The sequence below is a fragment of the Charadrius vociferus genome, unplaced genomic scaffold (genome assembly GCF_000708025.1).
Source record: "Charadrius vociferus isolate BGI_N301 unplaced genomic scaffold, ASM70802v2 scaffold259, whole genome shotgun sequence".
Classification (NCBI taxonomy): Eukaryota; Metazoa; Chordata; class Aves; order Charadriiformes; family Charadriidae; genus Charadrius; species Charadrius vociferus.
In genome coordinates, this window is record NW_009661368.1 from 6,747,112 (window position 1) to 6,769,975 (window position 22,864).

The 22,864-nt window shown below is 39.0% G+C and overlaps 1 protein-coding gene across 1 annotated transcript in view; it reads left to right on the plus strand.

Moving 5' to 3' along the window:
• Positions 1 to 1,823: 1,823 nt before the first annotated feature.
• Positions 1,824 to 22,864, plus strand: part of DIDO1 (death inducer-obliterator 1) — a 40,261-nt gene continuing 19,220 nt past the window's right edge. The window contains exons 1-6 of the mRNA XM_009893450.1: positions 1,824 to 2,008; positions 4,220 to 4,330; positions 4,647 to 5,556; positions 5,891 to 6,209; positions 9,187 to 9,399; positions 10,103 to 10,328. Coding sequence (XP_009891752.1) covers positions 1,912 to 2,008; positions 4,220 to 4,330; positions 4,647 to 5,556; positions 5,891 to 6,209; positions 9,187 to 9,399; positions 10,103 to 10,328 — 1,876 coding nt within the window. The 5' untranslated portion in view covers positions 1,824 to 1,911. The remainder of the gene's footprint in view (positions 2,009 to 4,219; positions 4,331 to 4,646; positions 5,557 to 5,890; positions 6,210 to 9,186; positions 9,400 to 10,102; positions 10,329 to 22,864) is intronic.

Sequence of the window (22,864 nt, forward strand, 5' to 3'; positions counted from 1 at the left end):
CTGAACAGGGAGATTGAAAGGTTATTACAGAACAACAGCGTGGAAGAAGGCACTTTAAACTCAGACTGTCTTCAGCCATCAGTGACTGACTCCCTGGATATAATCACTGATTCAGACAATGGAGCAAAATACCTATTAGAGCAGGTATTCAATATCATGATATATAGCACTAGGGTTTTTAAAATTAGTTTATTCTATTGTCTTTTTTTTGTTTATATTTTTTCATATTTTTTTGAGTGGGAATAGTTGGCTGAGGAAAAGAATGTAGGTAATGTATGTAATCCCCTAGAGAGAAGGTAGAGGGGCAGGAGATACTGATGTGGATCTAGCTATACACTCATGGTTGGGTTTTTTTTTTCCTAATTCTGCTTTGCCACAGGCATGCAAACTTTGAGATCTGTTGTTCATGAAATAATAAAGGGATGCACTGATAAAAATTAGATTTGGGGAGGGGTTTCTCTTATCCCGTCTGCTTATTTTTGGGATAGTAACATAGCATTGGAGAACACCTAGAGGTGATAGTGGCTTAGGAAATAAAATGTGTTTCTAAGCAGCAAAGATGCTTTTAAGAGTTGGGGGCTTGAGAGATTTGAAAACATTGACGTATTCTTTAAAAAGAAAAGTCAGGCTCAGTATTGGCATGTCGGTGAAGGATTATGTAATCTGTTCTTAAATGTGTATGTCTCCCCGCCTGGAATGTTAACAATCAGTTTTTACTTTGAAAGAATTATTAAAAGCTTTAGTTATTTCCTACACCTACTATAGCAGTTCCCCTGCATCTTTAATTGCAGCACGCTGACACACAGTATCCCTGTCCAGGACTGTTCTTGTGTCTTCACTGACTTATTTTATAGGTCTGTTCAAAAGTGACTCTTTCTGTCCTGTCTATCTGGTCTGTCTTTTCCTCCCAAATTCTTTTCCAGTGTTCCTCTAGTTTGGTAGACTACTTTGGGTCACATACAGGCATTTCCTACTGATTTTCAAGGTTAGGTGAGTTCAGAAGCAAGCAGAGTTGATGTTCCATTGCCGTTCTGCAAGTGAATTGGGACCCCCGGTCTAAACAGTTGTTCAGATACTTTAAATGAATGTCTTCTGATTTTGAAATATTTTCCAAGCGTTAATTTTTGGGAAAAGGTGTTGTTACCGATATAATCTGCTGTCCTTGAAAGAAAGCTTCTGAAATTTTCTATATTGCAAATGTTATTAGTGAAAGGGACAGTGATAAGGAATATTCCTTAATTCCGGAGCTCAACTATAAATTACTATCCTACCTTGCAAAACCACTGAGTAGCCACTTGGATAAATCCTCAAAGCCGCAGATGTCTTCTGGGATGAAATTTAGTAGTACAAACTGGTAAATCTTTCCTGCTATAAACTTGGGCATGCTGATGGAGTTTAAAAGTATTTCTGCATTTTCATTGCATAATATGCGCCTATTAAATTTCACTCTCAGAATGCTTTTAAACACTGCAAATGGAATAGGCTTGTTGATTAGTTTGTTACTGTTCTTGGAAGTCTTTATGGGATCTAAATGAATTGATGAGAGTACAATCATATTTTGTATTTGTTTCTCAAAGATTTCAACTGTTAGTAAGTGGTGGAGGTGGTGGTATTGTTTTACTATGACTTTTTTTTCCAGTTTCAGTGTCTTCTGAAAGCAGAAAATTGTCAAAAAGGCAAAATAACAGAATTTGCTATATAATGTAATAGAGGCAAAACAATTCCAAATTTATGTAAACAATAGTACGATAAGTTCATGAATATATCAGTGCCTTATTTTGTCTTCTTTTTTTTTCCCCCCTCCAGGAGCCAGCAGGAAAAGGAGAATTGATAGTATTTGGACCTGCTGACAACTCCGAGACTCAGTCTGGCACTTCTGAATCACGAAATTCAGTATGTGCTGGAAGGATAATGCTGAATGACTCTGATCCTTTGCTGCCCTCTTCTGGTTCTCCTTTTCGTTCAGCTCTACAGGGAGAGACCTTCCGAACCTCTAATGCTGTGTCAGGTAAAGCATATAGAGGACATTGAAGAGGCTTCTTATTTCTTTACGTTTTTTCTGGAATTTAAATCTCAGAATTTGGATTACCTCTGCCTGTAGCTTTTAACTTCATCTTCCAAGGTAAACAAAGATGTAAAATTTGGTTTGATTTCTTCCCTTACTTGTATTGCAGCCTTTTTCTGGTGTGAATATAATTGTAGTGTTGTTTTTAATTATTTTTTTTTAAAAAAGCTTTAGTGATTTTTTTCTGGGGGAACTTAATGGAATTTCATGTTGAATTAAAGCCATTTCAGCTTTTTATCTGGGTAGTACAGGCTTCAAATTCACTTTTAAATCTGGTTTTAAGGTTAAAAGTAATCAGTTACTATTTAAATTGATGTTCTGGAGTCTTGTACTTTTACTGGTACGTTTATAGTATCTCAGGGAAATGACTCTCTAAGTTACAGCTTCAGTGTTAATTTTTTAACATATCTGCATGAATGTTTGTTTCCATAGCTTTGACAGTTGCATTTCTGTTTTAACATTGGTGAATGTAATATAAGAAAGCAGAGGAGTTGCTCTATAGAGCAGTTGTGTTTGATAAGGCAGAACAGTAATGCAACTGATACAGTATATGAAATAAGGAGGCGTTTATCAGCAGTGTACACTGCAAGACTGGGAAAAGCTCGCTGAAGGATGCCTCTGAAAACTTGTAACTGTAAGATGTACAGCTGTTAGAAACATCTTTGATTCTTTCAGCACGTACTGTTATTTAGGAATTCTGTTAATGTTCCCTTTTGGCTTACCTGTACAATTCTTGAGCCAGGAATTCGCATGTAACTACTCCAGAAACATTTCTGGTGGAGAGTTGAGTTTCTTCTTGTTGTTTTTAAAGCACTGTTTCTGTTTACCCAATTCACTGAAATATACTTGCTGCTGCATATTATAGTTTCATATGAGCAATGTAGTTGCAATGACTGCGAAACATAATTTCTGCATTCATTTAGGAGAGCATTCACGTGGCATGCAACTCATTTAAAACATTGCACCATGATGTAATACCAATTTTAATATTTGTTCAAACCAGTTTATTCCTGAATAGCTCAAAATGCCATCTCAGATTTTATTCTTATTTCTGTTTTTTGCATCTGTTGCTTCTGTCTGCTCAAATAAGAGAGCCTCCTAGTAGACTGGAGATTACTTTTTGAGGAAAAAAGGGATCCTGGTTGTCAGCACAGATTTTATTTTATTTATTTTTTCTTTTTTTCCTATGGCTCCATCCGTGATAGTTGGAGGTTCTGTGCAGATTTTTTATTTTTGTGTCATTGTTAGAGCTCATACAGGCTGAAAATCTTTTTGTAAATAACCATGTCAAGGAGCAGTCTTTCTCAAGTTTCATTGAATGCAGATTGTTGTGGTGTTTTTTTTTCCCAGAGAGATGTTTGAGACGATTTTTATTTTGTTCTTTCCTGCATGATTTCTTCTATCCAGTAAACTTTGTTAGAGACATAACGAAGGGAAAGTGTGTTACTTTATCCTGAATACCCAGCAGTGTTTCTGAAACAACTTAAAAATAGAAGCTAAACTGTTTAATAGACAAGATGTAGACCTAGTTTATTTTAATAAGGAAGACTGGGATATTTCTCTGGCTTTACATTTGTTTAAAATTTAAAACGTCATTATTCATTGACTAACCCTGTATTAATCTAAACAGCGGTAGCTTTGAATTTCTTTAAACTAGCTGTTGTTTCTGCCTCGTTTCTTATCCTGCTGCAGGTAATCAGCAGTCCTTTCTACCAGGAAATGTTACTGATATCAAATACCACCCTCCCCTTTAAAACAGTAACTGTGTCTGTACTGCCTGTTTGGATGACTCCTTGTTTTGCTCCGTGGTGTCTCACACTGGTGCATGCATATCTTCGGTGTGCATGTAAGGAGTGGAACTGCTAGAGGGTTTTCCCCAGACAAACCCCAAGGAATGATTTTTTTCAAGAAATAATCAGAAATCCTAAGGCTATTTCATAAAATATGTCAGTATAGTGTCCAAGCCCATCCATTTAACTTAGTACTTTGAGGGAATTCACTGAACTTTTTGTTGGTATGCAGTGACTGCTAGTGGCTTGAAATTCAAGTTAAGTATTTGTTACGCTAACGTAATGAGATTACATCAGAATATTTAATAATTACTTCAGCTATGAAAATTTGAATCTGAGTTTTGAACCTTATGTTTCTCTTCAGCGTTTCAGGGTGGGGACTGTGGTGTCCGTACTATGGAACAAGCTGTAAGTTCACAGCCAGTGCCATTAGAATCTGAATCTAATACTGACAACATGGAAAATAGTTCTCCTGGTAAGATTTCTTCCTTTTAAATTGGGCAGAAAATATGCTTTTTTGTCCTCTGTGTGTGGATATGCGTATAATAACAAGAGAGTTTTGTAACAGCTGGATTATGTTGGCACGGTGTTCAGTGACCTACTTAATGGCTACTGCTGTGTTATTAGATTCACAAGAAAGTATTTTATCTGTTTTCAGTGTCATAAAATGAGGTGGAGATACATATCTCTCTGTATCTGTTATCACAAAGAAAATAATACTATGTTGAAAAACAAATGTTACGAAAATGTATCTTCCTTCACCAGTTTAATAACTCTTCCCCTGTTTTTAGCATCGGTTTTGGATGATAAAGGTGAGCAAAGCAATGAGGAGGAACAAAAAACTATCAAGCCTACAAGTAAAGAGTTCAGGAAAACCTGGGGGTTTCGAAGGACTACGATTGCTAAGCGAGAAGGTGCAGGAGATATTGATGTGGACTCTAGTGAACAACAGCCACAACAGCAGCAACAAAGCTTAAACCTCAGGCGTAGTGGACGGCAACCAAAGCGAACAGAAAGAGTAGAAGAATTTCTTACAACAGTAAGACGCAGGGGAAGGAGGAGTGTTCCTACTGCTCTGGAAGATTCCAGTGAACCAGCATCCTGTCCAGCCACAGATGCTGAAACTGCTTCAGAAGATAGTGTTGAGAGCACTCCAGATATAAAACCTGCAACTCGGAGGATGGGTACTAGGAGTAGTAAGGATCAGAAAGGTTCTAAAAGCAGACGCACAAAAGAAGAGGAGGAGGAGGAGGAAGATGATGAGGAAGAAGATGATGATACTTCTGATAGTGATAGTGATGGGTTGACACTAAAGGAGCTGCAGAATCGACTGAGAAAGAAACGTGTTGAACAGAAACCTGTGCAGCTGACATTGAAGGACATACAGGTCCGCCTGAGAAAAAGAAATTCAGAACCAGATCCTACAGAAACAGGGGACGTGCAGTCTGAAAAGCAAGTTGAGTCCGAGTTGCCTGTCAAACAAGAGCCTGAGACTGTAGACAGCACTGAGATTGCAAGCCAAGTGGTTGTGACTGAGGAAGACACTGAAGATCTTCAGGTTCAGAAGGAAGTGAAGCCTGTCCTTAGTGCAAAAGGGATCACAGATCAAGAACCTGAAGAACTGCCCAAAAGCAAACCTGAGTCTGAGATTTATGACCCAAATGCACTGTACTGTATTTGTCGTCAGCCTCATAACAACAGGTAGGCGAAGGTTTCAATTACAAATGCAACGCAAGTAGTTGGAATTTTTCTGTGATGAAAAAGTAAACCAAATGCTAATGCTTACTTTTTGAGTATATGTAAATGAACTGTTGGGTTGGTTTGAAGTTGGGGGGGGAGTTTATAACGAATATTTAAAAGAGAGGATAAGCAAATGAATACAGAAATTAACAGGGAGGCAGAACGGTATACTGGTACTTTATTGGGATACTTAAGATCTGCTTGAAATATCTGTTGAGCGTTAATCGTCTTCATTTCACAATGTTTTACTGTTCCTTCGTTGATTTTTTTTTTTTTTTTTTTTTTTTTTTGCCAGGTTTATGATTTGTTGTGATAGATGTGAGGAATGGTTTCATGGTGACTGCGTGGGTATTTCTGAGGCTCGAGGGCGATTGTTGGAAAGGAATGGTGAGGACTATATCTGTCCAAACTGCACCATTCTACAGGGACAGGATGAGCCTGTTTCAGAAATAGACCAGCAGGAAGCTAAAGCGGGACAAGTAAATGTGGATGGCACAGAATTCACAAGCATAGGAACAATTGAACAAAAATCTGTTGAGGACCAAGGAATCAAGGGTAGGATTGAAAAAGCTGCAAATCCAAGTGGGAAGAAAAAACTAAAGATATTTCAACCTGTAAGTATTTGAATTGTTTCTTTTTCTTTGTATTTCACTGAGTACATTGAGAAAGTGGCTTACTTGTACGGCTGTAAATCTGACTTGTTTTTTTAAAGCTAAATATGAAGCTGAATAACCTGCTAAATGTTACTGTTTAGCAGAAGTTTATCCATAGTTCTAAAACTAAGAAAGTGTTTTTCTGAAGTGGGGGATTTAAAAGTTTTATGTAGGTGTAAGGAAGTGCCACGCTATGTGCTCTGCGCTATTCTGGCCTTTCTAAATACTGTTACAGAAGTCAAATAATAAAGTGTTCTTTTAATAGAAATATTAGAATTCTGAACAGGTTTATGCTAGCATTGAAATCAAACAATTCTGGGCATTTTTAATGATAGTGAAACTTTTTACTTAACATTGACAAGCATCTGTGTTGGAGTTAATTGCAGCTGTACTTCCTCTGTACTTCCAATTAGTCTTTGAAGTTCTGATTTTTGTTCTGATGCTTCTTCAAGTTATTAGTACCTAGAGAATTGTTATATACTGTCTTTTTTAACATTAAAACTTGTATTCCAGATTAGTGCAAATTCTGGCATGAAATATAAGAAGTTTAAATCTTGTAATAGCAAGTTCCATGCCCAATTCAAAATACAGGCAAACAAGCTGCTTCAGCTTAATGTACACAAATTAAAAAACTTCATGCTATAGTGGTTGTCTTTGTACTGCCCAAGCCACTGTCGTAATGCCAACATCTTGACTACTTCCCTTTTCTTCTTACTATGCCTTGAAGAGCACGTTTGGTGTATTTGCTCTTTGAATGGTACAGCTGTTCATATTTTTTCTTTATGAATTTGTTCTTTCACACCTAATCTTTAAACTTCGAAATCATCCGTAGAATAAGTATTATGATTTTGAGTATAAGCATCTCTCTGGAGGAATCTTTCTGTTATAGTATTTTCTACAAAACGGTTATGGAACACTCCCCACTTCTAGTCAATTTAAATAGTAGTTATTCGTATCGGTATAGTGAGCTTAATGTCTAGGGCAGAACAGTTTGACCTTAATATAAAAAAATTTACTATTTTAAGATAAATGTGTTGAAAACATTTTTGAGAAAAATACTGTTTTCTAATACAGTTTCAAATATATTTGTACTTCTCTATACACAAAAATGTTTTTGACAGTCCAGTTCTGTTGGCGTTGGTCTGCATTTCACTGACAGTGTTAGTATTAATTTTAAGTTCTGCTTCTGAGTATCACCAATTACTCTTTGGTATTAGCAGGCTAGCAAGTTCCTTGAACATGTTAGGCATCTCTCCTTTAGTGAAAGAAAAACATAATTATCATTAACTCATTGCCTTTTATGGAAGAACTGCTTATACTTAGGTATTCTTTTGGCATTTGGAAATGGAACGGAACTGCTCTACTTGTGTTTGCCTGGTGGTACCACGTTTTGAGAGAGCTGAACAGTCAAGTCTGTGTTTCAGCCCCTGCTGTCCCTCATACCTCAGTTAAAATCCCTCTGTGGCTTGTATAAACAAGCACCACTCTCTCGCTGCAGAATTCCCTGCCCATTCTAGGCAAAAAGATCATTGCTATTTCATATGTGATGTGCTGAAATCACTCTGTGTTACGGTATCTGTTCTCTTACATCAATATTCTAAGCACTTTAAGACTCCTTTTTGTTGCTGTCCATAAGCACCTATAGCTGTAGAGTTTTGATTTGCAGTTAAAACTCTTAGACATTGTATAAGTAGAGACTTCAACACGGAAAGCTTTATCATCTGAATAAATGCCCTTAATTAGAAGTGACAGCTCAGTCTGAAGTTTGAGGTGCTTCTTAGAGAACATGAATTGATCGTTCTTTCTTGTACAGTTAAGTGTGTACATGATGGAAAAGCATTCTAAAGAATAAACTTAATTTTTATGGGAAAATTCACAAACCCAGGTTTTGTCAGACTGCAGCAGATAATGCTGTCTTACTGATTTTGGGGGAACAATAGCCACACTATGCAAATAATTTTGCTTGTTTGTTTCTTTACTCGAAGTATGCCTGAAAAACTTACTTTTGGTAATTACAAATTGCAGTTTATTGATAGGCTGTCTAGAACTACAGTAGTTCTGAGTATCAGGTCAGTTGTATAACGCTTTTAGGAGTAACCTACAAGAGTGAGACTAAAGGCATAATACCTACACGTGATATGTTGGAGCCTAAAGAGCTTCCAAATATTTCTAGACTTGACTTAATGTACTATGTTTTCAAGGAATGTACCATTTTCTAAATCTTAACATTTGAAGAGGAAGGGCATAGTATATAACACTGATATAAATGGAGAGTAAATGTGAAGTAGAGGAAAATACAGATTGTGTATGCAGACTTCTCAGTGTGTAAGAAATATTAGGCTATGGCAAAATTATCTATGAGAATGGTTGTGTTGGTGTAAGTTGGAGACTTCCAAAATTATAATTGGGGGTTGGACTAGATGATCTCCAGAGGTCCCTTCCAACCCTGACCATTCTGTGATTCCGTGAAACCTCTAGAGCAAGAATTATCTGAACAGCTGAGTGCTTCCTTTTGCATATATGCATGGTGATATATAACTAAAATGTGTTTTAGAAACCTTGCTCTTGAGAAACAAGTTCTGCATTATTAAGGAGATTTTGCACATGATGTAGAGGATCAGAAAAAAGCATTTGTGTCCTTATGGGATCTGAAAATTTAGGAAATCAGCCTCCCTTAGTTCACTGCTAGCAAACCAACCACTTGAAAATACATCATGTTCTGAAAATCGTGTTTTACAAGAGTTAAATTCTTACATTTGTATGGGTTGTTTCTGTTATATCATGAATGAAAGTTGTTTTCACGCTGGCAATTGTGCAAGTCACTAACAGTCATAGCTGTGGTCTGCACATATGGCGTGTAAGCACTTCTTCATGTTATAGAGGTATGTTTCTGTTGTTTCCTCTTTGTAGTTTGAACTTGCTCCATTTCAATCTGTAGGTAATTGAAGCTCGTGGTGCATCAAAGTGCATTGGTCCTGGCTGTTTTAATTTGGCTCAGCCTGATTCTGTGTACTGTAGCAATGACTGCATTCTCAAACATGCTGCAGCCACTATGAAGTTTTTAAGTTCTGGCAAAGATGCAAAACCAAAACCTAAAGAGAAGATCAAACCAAAATCTGAAAAACCTGGCATGCCAAAATCTCAACTGCAGGTAAGCTAACGTTCAGGATCCAGAATGGTTGTCCTGAAGCACAGTGGCTTATGTCTGTGATCTCTAGTCCTACATTGAAGAGGAGCTTTTCTTTTTCTGTTCTCTTCTCTTTTTCCTGTCACTTTTTAAAAATCTTAATAATAGCTCCTAGATTGCAACAGTTCCTTGAAAGGGCCTTCTAGATGGCAGCGCACTTAAAAAAATAATAAAATTCCAAATAGATTTCCCTTTAAAAAAAAAAAAGGTATATATAAAAGCAGTGTGCCTTTTTTAATTTCATTCTAAATTAATTTTACCTCTTTCAACTCCAAATTACTGGGTTCTGGGCAGTAATTTAGAATTACTGTGAATTGTGAACTAATGCGACTGCGTTGTATGTATGCTTTGGCAAGCAGAAAGATGAAATCAAAGCTACCTTCTTTCCCCTATAAAACAGGCTTGTTTTTGAAACAAGCAAACACCCCACAACTTGATGATAAATACCGTTGTTTTGTGCTGTTTTCTTTACCCTTGTCTTTTCCTGAAGTTACAGTGTGTATTGCCTTTGCTTTATAGACTTGAATGTGAAATTGCATCGTTTCAAGTGTATTTACAGGAGCTTACTATAAAAGAAGTTTTGTGTACATGTATGTAACCATATCTCTACTTGTTTGTAAAATATATTTTATGATTGTTAGTAATTAAACTTCTTTTAATCATACAGACAGGTATTAAGCCTCTTCCAAACCAAAAGAGACAATTTCCTGAGAAAAGAGAGATGAATATGAAGAAGACTGTTTTGACAACTGCCAAGACTGAGGCAAACACTCAAGCTATTGCTAAAGAGCCAGCAGCAGAAAACAGCACACCATCCTGGGCAAGCGATCATAATTACAATGCTGTAAAGCCTGAAAGGACTGCTGCCATTTCATCTTCACTGTTGTTCAAATGTATGTATTGCATAGGGATATTCCTGAATAATCATTTACATTTTCTTTGGATACCCATCCATTCTTGGCTCTGCAAGACTAGGGAGTTTAGGATTATTTTTTTTTTTCTTAATATGGCACCAAACTACTTTTCTCCACCTTCAAAGATTTGCACACAGAGATAAACACAAATGGGAGACACCTTTAGAAGTTTCATTTGTATCATATGACAGTTGTATGGTTAAGAGCCTGTCACTCTACCCAGCTGATTTCTGGATGAAAACTACATGATTTAAGTTTTAAATATTTCCTGTAAAGAAAATAACTGTTTCTAATCTAGAAAAGGTAAGTATTGATACATTCATGTTAAGCTTTACAAAAAGGTTGCACAGTGTGCACTGTGGATCAGAAATTGACTGTACTGATTTGAATTGTATTTTTGTAATTTAGATTTGGCACCTGTCTCTCAGGTCTTGCGTTTTCAGTGCTAGTGCTGAGAATGAAACCTTCAACATGGTATCCAATGATACTTTACACTGCTGCAGACAGCCTTTAACTGTCAATTATACCCAAGTTCTTCCTGCTGCTTTTCTTCCTTACATGAAATAATTTAAGGACCATTCTTTACTTTTAAGTTTGGGAGGGAGTCAGTACTCTCTTTTTTTTTTTTTCCTCTTTTCTTTCTATTTATATGTTCATACTTCACACATTATCCACACACACAAGAACGTATCTGAAGTGGATATTAGGCAGAGATATTGCCTTGCATATTTTTGCAGGTTTTTGAATAGCATCCTTGTAACTCATGTAAAGGTAAGTAATTACTGCTTTGTAGCCTGAACATGTCTTTATGCTAATGCCGTTATTTGATTGACTCCAGCTAAGTAGTTTTATAATGCAATCGTGGAACTTCAAATGAAATCTTACATTTCACATTTACAAAACACATGACCTGGTGTCTAATGTTTACTCACTTGAAGATTAATGAATTCAGAAATTCAGTTCTCACAGCTTTCTTAACCACACTTTAGCCAATTTAACTAGTTTTATTTCTGAAAATAAAATGTAATTAAACACATGATATGTAAAGAAACCTATAAGTTTATAAATCATCTTTGAGATTTTTTTCAGATAGAATTTTTAAACACTGAGGGAACACCAGCTACCCTAAACTGCTGTTTGTTATTATAGCACGTAGTAGACTTACTTGGTATATTTTAATTGTATTTAGCCACATCAGATATTTAAATAGTTAAATTTTTTCCCTGCATATTTTTGTTGCATATTTTGTTACTTGGGCCCTGTGCTTTTTTTTATAGTGAACTCTTTAAGATACATATTTTGATAAACTTGCATTTTTTTAAGCTTCTTCTAAAGAAACGGTAGCTTTTTTTGTCAGAAACAGTAGTGTTTTAAACATAACTAAAATTAGGAAAGATGTAACCGAAACTAGAGCTTATTTTACATGTCAAATTTTTATGACATTTTCTATCTCCATATAATTGCAAGTATGCGTATAGTCATATCACTTAAAATGTCCTTATTGCTACAGTTTTTTTTCAAGGAGGTAGGAATTACAGATTTTGAGGCCGTAAGTTTGGCCTTTTTTTTTTAAGGGGGGTGGCTCTTAAGTTTTCCCATACTGGAGGTTATACGGATTTAACCAATTCCAATAGAAAATTGGATTCCTGTAGCTAAGTTGTTAAATCAGTTCAAAAATATGTGCATATACCAGACTTCAATAATGAATAGAAAACAACCTAGTTCGTGTGATGAAGAACTCTCATATCAAATGCAAGGAAGAACTTCAGATTATTATTATTAAGGTAAGTTGTACTAATATATGGGGTCTCTGTGCCATTACTAAATTCCCAGGTAAATTGCTTGTGTATTTATGGAAAAAAAAAATTGTCCTGCTTTTATGATTGGATGGGTTTGAGCTGTAATCTTCCTGAGAAGCTGCGATTGCCTCATCTTATAAGAGTATTCTACAAGATTTTATTTACTTAACAAATCTTTTGTGCTCTTCAAAACAGAAGCTAGAGTGTTACGGAAATTCATGAGAGTCATCTCACTTCAGGTATTTAAAAGTTAGAACTCTTGAAGTCTGAGCTAGACTGTCAAGAAAAACACCTTCAGTGGACGAAACATAATCTGTTTTAGACACTAATCTTAGAACAAAGTGACTCACCACTTAGAAGTGCGTATTTCTGAATACTGATTATGAAGGATGTTTAAGATGACTAGTTCAGGCATCTAATTGTCTAATTTTTGGACTTAAGGTCACCTAGAGGAGGCTAAGGACGGGATTCTTCCATATACAGTATTTTAAAATACCGCCTGCGTTCTCCCAGAGCTTGAAGCCATGTTCTGTGAAGCCTTATTTGTGACCTTGGTGCACGAGGCCCGTTAGGAATTAAGGAAACCTAACATGATTAGCAGAATTACTCTCTCTAATACTCTTTCCGTCAGTCAGTTTATCGTATTTCAGACATGGATTTACTTTATACATTTACTCTGTACTTGTCAGATACAAGATTTCGTGGTTGTTACATGTGGCAGTAGTTTTATTAAGTAATAGCAAGAAGAAATTCAGCCATTCTTACAGAGGTACTGGGTGATAGGAGCGTATAGTATTTGCATCTAAACCATGCTACCAAACCCCCTTTTCTCCTCCCAACCTGTTTTGCATCTGAAAAAAACAGAACAAAACAAAGGATATTTGGTGCTAGTAGTATGCTTTTGTATAGAGCAGCGATTTCTTTTTCTCTGTTACCCCATTAGTTTGTCTTTCTCCACTTCCTAACTTGTTTCTGTAGCTTTTTTGGGGATGAGTTAGGGCTGTACTTGGAAGTGACTTTGTACACCAAAATATGGAGCCTGATTAATGACACTGGCTAACATGTTGGTGTTCCCAGTGAAAATAATCCTATTTATTCGTTTAATAACTGAAGTAGGAAATAGCTTGAACTTGCTTTGATAAATAACTATTAAGTGCAAGTACTTTTGAAAGTTGCAGGCAGTATTTGAATTACACATACAAGAGGAAGTTAGGTATGCATCACATTCCCTTTCATAAGAGTTGCTTTTAATTTTCTTAGGAAAATTAGTATTAATTTAGAATGCAGTGCTCAACTCTTACATTTACATTCAAAAGTCATCCCAGGTTCCAAATTGATACAAACGTAGGATTGTTGAGATTTAGAAACGTTCTTCAGAGATTGAATTTGTGATAGGAAACCGGAATTTGTCATGTGATGAGCTAGTGCTAATTATCAATATTCAGGTCTCATCAAAGGAGATGTAAAATTCATAACAAGAGCAAAACAGACTCTAGTTTATCTTCTGAGGTAATCTAGGTGTTTGTGGGGAAGCACCACCCAAAACAATTTCTGAAATGTTTCAGTTTTGTTAGACTAACACACATCTTACAATACTAGGAAGCATTATTTTTAATTATACTGGAAGAGGGCAAATTTTGAACAGCATGATAGAAACATGTTTTTTTTTCCAGAAGGAATCACGAAAGCAGTTTGCATACTCTGCTTATTTGATTCTGCTGATAACTTTAAATTTGAAGTTTTACACTAATTAATACCACGTATTGCGTTGTAACAATAATCATCCGTTGTATTCACTGCTGCCCTCTAAAAAGGGGGTAAAGGAACACTTCAGACACGAAGTTTGCTGGTGCAGAGGTTTATCAGCAGTATCAGTGTGTATGTCTGAAGTGCCTGAACTCGGGTTTTCTGTTTGATAGAACAAAACTTGAAAGAAACTTTTTCCTGTATTTTTGCTGTTAAGTCAGCAGCAAATTTATCAGCAGTTTTAAAATAGAAAATGAACCCAAAAGCAGGGAAGAAGATAGATGTTTGCAGTATCCCAGTGTTTAAACTACCCAGTCATAACTATACTGAGTACTCATCAGTGCTTCAAATCCTTGTTAAAGTGCAGCTGACTTACTGTATGTGAAAGAGATACATGAACCAATAATTTACTCAACTCAGGTGCTAAAGCTACTTAAACATCTTCACTGCATTTATTGATAAAACTAACATTCACAGGAGAGTGAAGGGGATTTATTAGATAAAAAAAATAAACATTAAATGTGTTTTTTACTATTGTGGTAGGACTTCCTGAGTAAAAAGCACTTCTTTGTCACACCAAGCTGCTAAACTTCTGTTTACTTAACTGTAGACAGATAAATAGTATCAGTTTATAGCTATCTCTTATAATATCTTATTTGGTACTAGTATTTCGTAAAAGCTGTTAATGAATGGGACTTCGAAGGGGAAGTGTTTCGTTAGGAGAAAAGCCCAATGTTTGCGGTACCTGTCCTGCTTTACAGCAGTGAATTATGGAGAGACAACTTAGCGCTGCCCCCTCCTGGAAGCGGGAGGCCCGATTTGTCAAGCCCTGCCTCTGGTGGTACAAACATCCTTTTATTATCCCCTTTCAGTTTTCTTCATTGCTTCTGCAGCTAAACTTTTCTACACCCACGAGCCACTCACAGAATGAATAGTGTGTGCTTCTATAGTTAAAGATCTCGGATACGCAGGGCACTTGGACTGCCTCGTTCCTATACACCTCTAACAAAATACGGAGACTTTGTAAAGGGAATGCAGTGACACTGGGAGCCCGTATCAGAACACATGATGAGCGTACCAAAATGCTCAGATTATAGCATACATAATCTATGTATTTTTTTCTTGTGTCACTTTCTTTTTTTTTTTCCCTTTCTGTAGTAACAATCCGGAGACAGGAAAGAAAGAAAATATAGCACTATAAAGAGAGTAGGGGGAAAATGCAGTACACTCGGGATGGAGGAGTTATGGCTTGGGAGGTAAAAGTGACGTAGGAAGCTGTAAGTACCATTGTGAAATTAAAAAAGTAGGGCCTCGTCTGCACACAAGCTGGTGTCAGTTTAATGCTTCTCTTCAGGCAAGATTGTACCAGTTTAAGATGTGACTCTTCAATTGCAGTGCAGTGTACGTGGATATACTGCTCTGGGTTTAGCTAACTATTAAAAACTATTTTACATGAACGGAGGAGCTGTTCTTAAGTCATAAGTATATTTGTCTGCAAGGACTGATTGCAGTTAAACTTGATGCCTTTGTTTTGGTGCGAGTGCTTCCCCATAGGGAACACTAGCCTGTGCCAAGTTCCATACTGTTACAACTGAACTACTTCTGGCATCGGAATTAGCTCCTTGAAAGCTAAGGCATCTTTGCCTAATGCTGTATTCTGCAACGTAGACCCGTACTAAGAGGCACTAAGTATTGAGTAGTACCAGGGGAATAAAAAGAATTATTTGGCAATTTTCTGGAACGCGTGGCTGCTGTATGTGTAGATCTAGAGGATTTTTCAGAAAGGCTGCTGCTGGACCGAATAGCAGTCAGAATACCTGAGATGAGTCTGCCAGAACTTCTGAGAAATTCGCCTTGGAGATCTGGCTTTGGAAAGATTATAGTTCAGGAGTGGCTGGTGTAAGGCGGCTCCAGTGCTGAACTCGCACCGTGGAGCACCAGCAGGGGCTGTGCTGGCGCGGGGCGCTGGGGGATCGGAGCGCTGGCAGTGAGCGAGGCGGACCAGCAGTGGCTGCTGACGCCAGCGTCCCCTGGGACCCAGCCAGTTCAAAGGCGCAGTGGGATGCCTGGGGAGCGATTGTCACCTCCTGCCTGTGAACTGCTGGAGCTCCCCTTCTCTGCTCTACAAGGTATGTTACATCTCTCCTGTACCCGTCAGCCACATGAAGATTTTTGCCGTGTCTCTTAAGTTAGGAAGGCTCGTCCCTGCTGCTGGCGTGTTTCCTATTTTGCCTTCCAAGCACCGAGCACCCCCGAGGCGCTTGGACGACAGAACGCCAGCACTGCTGCCGTAATGTGTGCGTGGCTGCCGTGTAAGGAACCTTTGCTGAGGGGAAGGGTTGGGGGTCAGAAACCTGGTACAACTTGCGGCTGCACTATGAATATTAGGGTGGTTTATCTCTTGTCATCAACACTGAAAGTGATGAAAGTTTGATTAAAAAAACCTCACCACCCTCTATTGCTGTTTTGCTTTCTTTTACTAATATTACTTTAGTTCTTTGAACTCGCTCACTTGACTGCATAGCCAGTGAAAAAGATCTTCCTCTGCTAGTCCCCAAATAAAAGGGCGTTTTTGAGGTGATCTCTTGCACTTTGGAGTCAAGTCTTGCTGCTGATCTTGGTGCCAGTGATTCGCTGCGTCCGATCTGTACTGAACTTGGAACCTGAAGATGGCCCGTTGCTGCATCCCGTGATGAGACCATTCTAAACGGTCTGGAAAATAAGGAGCCCCTTTTTTTTTTTTGGCAGCAAATAGTGCCTGTGTATCACTCAGGAATGGTGTGGTTGTGAAGATGTAGTCATCTAATGTAGATCAGAGGAATCGCTATCATTTCATCTAGATTAAAACAAACAAAGCTTCCAGTGTCTGAACTACAGATTTGCATGAGCATAGCTACAGTGTTGGCTTGATTGCAAACAAATCGCCACCACAGAAAAGGCCCTATCTCAGAGTTTCCTAAATTAACTTTAAAGCCAGGTTTATTTCCGTTGTGTGCCTGTATGTAAAGGCTCGGCATGTCGGCAGCTTCGTTACGAGCTTCTCTTTGTGGTGCAGACTAGAACTGATAGAGGCTTTTGAATTAAAACGGCAGGACAGGAGGCACACCTCTGCAACACTAGTGCTTGGTAATAAAGTTTGATTTGGTGTTGAAAGTGGAAGTGGACACGTTTTTCCCTAGGCAGTTAATAGTGAAAACTAACACTGAGACCTAAGTAAGAATAGTTCGACACTTTTGAATTATTTAGAACTAACGCTAAGCTGTCTTTGAGGGAAATGACAAAAAGTCTAGCAAATAACAGGTTTCAGGAAAGCGACAGTTGAATGACCGTGGAAGCGAAGCAGTTACAAACTCCACCTCACCGTCACAGCCCTGGGCACTGAACGCGCGGTGCCACAAGAGGGTGCTTCAGTGGCACCTAACAGGACTGACTCCTCGGCAAGGTTCAGGCACGCGTCCCAGCAGGGTGACACTGCACGGGCTGCTCTTGGGGATGTCTCCTAACGGGTAAGTAACCTCCCGTTGTAGAGTGCTTTATAGCTGACATCTAAAGCACCAGCTCACCCATGTGTTTTGTTCCATTTGTTAAGTTGGATAATGCATCAAAAAGTTTCACTTTAGAAGATCTCATGGATTAAAGTTCAGTGTCAGCCACTGCATTGGGGTGGAGGGGTTAGTTTAAATTCTGCTCTGTTAAAATCATTTTTCTCACGAGTCGTGCAGAAAGGCATCATACCACAGCTGCATCAGCCAAGTCCATGTAGGACATGGTGAGGCCAAGTGGCAAAGGGAAGCTCTTGAACACCACCAGTTTTAAATTTGAGAAATCTTGTCCATCCTCGGTTTCGACAGTTTTACGAAGAGGAAAATGCAGTTCCTAAATTCTCAGATACTGGCAAATAGGGGTGAGATATTTCATGTTCTCTGAGCCCCGAGACTGTCCTTTTATACTGTGATATGTGCCAACACAGGCTGCCCGTGGCTTTTATAGCGTTTGGAGTGGACAGCTGCAGCCTGCGGGACCGACTGCGCGGAGAAACGGATGATGCAGCTCCCTGCGCCTGAGCGAGAAGGAGCTGCGGGACCATACAGAGCTGCACAGTACCATGTCACAGGCCAGTTCTGGAGTGACACTCAAAATGCTGGCTGGGCTTCTTGGGACTTCCGAAATAGTTTATTGGTTGGTCGTTTCACACCTGCATTCCCATCGGATGTTTGAGCTACTGTAAAGGCCACTGCTGTTGCCTTTAGTTAGAGATTAGCTCTTCTCAAAATACATAATTGCTCAGCTCTGACCAGCCTTTACGCAGGCTGTTGGAGGAGACCTTCTGACAAGTATTTTTGCTTTTTTAACGACTCCGAAGCTGCACTAGTGTCAATTTTCCTCTCTAATTTGATGTTAGGTTTGTTTTGAAAACAACAGAAAAATTCACTGAAGTGTAGTAAATGATCCACTTGAAAAGGTGGATCACAAGTAGCTGTACTCCGTAAGTTTTATGATTTGTGGAATTGTAAAGATTTTTTTATTATTATTTTTTTTTAGAGAAAAATGTTAACTACCAGCTTTCTTAATGTTGGTGCCACACAAACTTGTATACTGTGTGTATGCTTGAAAATTAGTTGCGGGGTGGGTATTTTCCTTTTTTTTTTTTTTTTCCCCCCCGTAAAACTACTTTAGTGACAGAGGAGTATGAAAAGTATCTGTACAATCCACATGTCCTTCAGCAGCCTCTGTGCTGTGGGCCGATGTGCGAGGCAGCAGATGTGCCTTCTGCAGCGTTGGGTTGCCGATGTCCTGCTCCCCTGGGCCAGCGCTCCCACCGGGGATGGGTCTGCGCAAGCTGGACAAGACGACGCAGCCATCAGCCTGTGCTCCCCGCACACCGCCTTGAGGAATTTTATCCTTGGGGGGGGGTGGATTAGTGTAGCTGGTGGAGAACCCAGGGAAACGTTAAGACCACATTAAGACACCAGAGGCAACAGATCTGGTGTATGAACAGCCTTAATGTCCAATTTTTAATTCTGTAGGGAAGCTTCTCATAATTAGTGCTACGTAACAAACCATCAACTTGCTTGGCTGCATGGCATTTTTCACAACAGTCCTTTTAGTGTTCTGTAGTAGTAGCTGTAATGCTGCTTTTCTTTTTTGTTATGAAGAGATTTTTAAAAGAAGAAAAACCAGAGCCTTGCAGGCTCGTTGCGAAATGGGCTCTTCAAGTGTAACCGCCTATGGTTTGTCGACAGCATCGTTTAAAACTTTTAGCATCCACTAGAGTAAGGTATTAACGATCTTTAAAGTGGGATTTGAATAATTTTAAAACTATACAAACAAAAATAATAACATATTTCCCCAGGTATTTAAAAGTTGGAAAAATTAGATAATGTCTCCAGCAAAATAACCCATCACAAATGAGATAATTTAAGTAGAATCTAGGGGTGGGGTGTATTTTTAAAGCTCCTGTTCCAAAGAAAGATTGGATGGAGAGGGAAGGAGGGGAAGAACCAGCACAGGCTTGAATGCTCTACAGAAATATTTTGAAGAGATCAGAGGAAAAGCAAAGTTTCTTTTGGATGATTTCCATGCTGGTGGTGTGAAACACAGCCTCCCAGTGTAGGTGAGGGATTGTGATATGAGCGCATCCTGCAAATCCTTCATGCAAAATTGAACCGTTCCACTGGAAATCATTCTTAAATTGGGCCTCAACAGCCACGTTAAAATGCTGAGACATCAGTGTTGAGCCGTACAGAAATGAAGGCTGTGTAAACATCGGGCTCTCAACAAGCTTGTCTGTAACCCAACAGATAATGTCTGTTATCTGTTACATCCTCCACCACTTACAGAAGTTTAGTTCTTGGCTGCACGTTGTACTATTTGGCTTAACTTCACAGGGAGTTTCCTTAGGGGAGGGGTTCTGTATCTGTTGACATCTAGTGGGAGAGATTGTACCGATGTCTGTAGTGAACGTACCAAAGTAATGCTATTCCTTAAGCCCTGCAAGGAATGCACGTTTTTCTGCCAGAGGATTCATTGAGTTTCGCTCTGGAAATGAGCTGACTCAGTAGCTCCGTCTGTGCCTCTCGGGCTTTTTAGCCCGTGCCTCTCCTCAGTCAATAAGAATCCTGTTGCTGTCCTAATAAGTGGTGCTTGGGACAAAATGGGGAAAATAGGAATTAATGTTTTGTTTTAAATAGTGCTTGTAACATAAAGCCAAGAGAGATACACCTCTATTCAAAAGTGCCAAGCAGAAGAGCTACTAAATACCTTATTTTGGCACTAATCTGTCTGGTGACGTTCCCTATTACTCTGTTAGACTGGATAGGCTGATGTTCAGTAGTCATCTCTAACCTTTTATTTTAAATCTGTTTAAGAGCATTTATTGTAGGTACACTGGAGCTACTGATGAAAAGGACCAGAAACATCACCGTAAAAAATACAGTGGGCAGTATATCTAGTAGGCTTTGACTTCTGTCTTCACGTTGTTCGTGGACTGCAAGGCAAAGGGATTTGAAACTCGTGGTCTGAGAGAACACCCGTGCCCCTGTATGTCCTCTCAATTTGCTGAGCAACTGGGGCATCTGTTCAGAAGCCAAATTCCACATACGTTCGTATACTGCTCTCTGAAAAGAGTACATATTTCTGTTAACTCTTCCAAACATACACTTGCCATGGCTGCATACCTGTCAGAAGACAGTGTGAGCATTGGGGTGCGCTCACGTTGCAGCCGAGTCAGTAGAAGAGGGAGCTGCCACCAGAAGAGGCAGTCCTGCTCCTTCCTCCCTCTCAGCTGGGCGCTCCTGTGCCTTGGATCCGAGACCCCAGTAACGACACAGTGAGTTGGTTCGGCTGGACCTTGTCTCAGAACGCTAATCTCAGTAAAAACCAAAACTCAATAGAACAAAAATTCTGGTTTCTCATAGTCAGAGTAGTACATAAGATTTTTTTTTTTTTGTTAAATTAGGTTCATCTACAGCCATCATAGGTTACTTACATGTGTAGAGTTTAAGTAGTCTTGACTCTTGGTCAAAGTATGCGTGCGTTTTGACAGTGTCCTTAAATACAGTGAGGTGCCCTGTAAATTTAAAGGAGTAGTTGGTAGATGTTCTGAAGGAGTAAACGACCTACATGTTGCTGAATTAGTATGTACAAAATCTGTACCATCAACTTATATAATCAACATGTACTGCTGGGTAGGCAGTTTTAATTGGTATAAAGTAGTATTGTAGTTTAAAACTGTTAAACTTTCATGAAGCTGATGAACCATTTGCACACTCTCTATTGGCTAAAGAAGCACAGAATTACATGCCTGACCTTGGAAACCTTTCTAAAGAGTCGTGATGTCAAGCTGCAGAATAAAGGATGCTTCTGCATCTTTCTTCTTGGACACTTACTGGTTCTGCTGCACTTCAGCCCTGGGAATGTCAATCTACCTCTGTACTAGTACCGCTTATTTATTTTACAAGTACATATTCTTACTATGACATTGCTGTTTGTAACAGATAGCTTTGGTGTGGATATAGTTCTCATATATGCAACATCTGATTGACACAACATCTTGGCTGCGCTATTTTTAATTTTTGTCAGTGTAGTTAACTAATTTGAACTAATCATTAAAAAGATAGCACATGGAGGATTAAATACAAATTTAGAATTTCACATTTTGTACTTCTGCTATAAACTGAAAGAACTAAATGTCTTAGTGCTGAGGAGTGAATTTTACTGTCATCATTTTGAGACCTGGGCTGTGCTGTCCTGCCTTCCCACGCTGAGTCACAGAAACGCGCTTCTGTCCTCCCTCCCTGAAAAGGTACAATAAATACAATAAACCGGGAAAAAGAGAATGGGAGTTGAGTAATTCCCGCGGTGTTATCACTGTGCACATTTTGGATATTCACCTTCTCTCTATTCAGGACTAGTTTAACTTTTTACCCCTGTTAAGTTCTGTGTGCCCAATTTGACCAAACCACAACCATCAGCAGTAGTTCCCGATCCCCCTCGTCCCCCGGGACCGGCAAAGCCTCCCACCACCCAGTGCAGTGTTAGCAGGGGAGGGGAGGGGGGGACGTAAGGTCACACGGGAGGTCTCCCTAGCTTGGGGTCTCGATGGTCAGAAAGACCAACCTCTAGGGAAACCTGTGGGAGTAATGTAAGAGTAATAATTTTAATCTACTTCATAGCAAAATCTTCACATTCTTTGAAAATTTTTAATGTGTTCTGGCAGCTGCTTCTTTTTACACTTCAAATAGTTAAATCTCACTCAGAAAAATTCCTCAAGGTGTCTCCTTGTACAACGCTTCTAGGAAAAAAATAAGGATAAATACATAGTGTTTCTGGATCTACTGGCTTCTCCTTGTGTTCCAGCAGAAGTTCAGCACACACCCTTATACTTCACCTTACAAAAGTTAAAGTTCGGCGTTCTTTCGTAGTTCATCTTAACCACTGGTTTGTGGATTTGTGGTGAAGCTGCTGGCAGCAAGAGCCCGTTCAAAGAAAGCAGGGTTAGAAGCGTCTTTCTGCTGGAAGCGTGTGCTGCGTTCAGGGGGTACCCAAACATTAAGTTTGGGGAAAGGTTACAAGGCCGTTCCCTCCGGAATGAGGGAGCAGCACCCTGTGTCCCTGAAGCATTCCAAGTCTTCCCCGATCTGAGGGGCATTTTCATGGCAAGCTTGGGCTGATTTGGGGGGTTTCTTGAACCAGACTTTACGGGGGTGCTTTGTCCCCTTCAAGTCCATCTCAGAACAGATAGAAAGACTGGACAACTTGGACCCCTCCCAGTAAATTATTGTTATGGCAGATCTGGGAGGTGAAGAAGGGGCCATTTGGTCCTCAGTAAAATTATGGAAAGTTAAATTCCTGGATCTTTCCCAGGAAGCATCCTGCATTTTGCAAGTAAGGCTTCATCTGCGAACCTTCACTAGCTAAAAACATCAGATTAAAAAATAACTTGTTAACTGGTCAGTGGTTATCTATGGA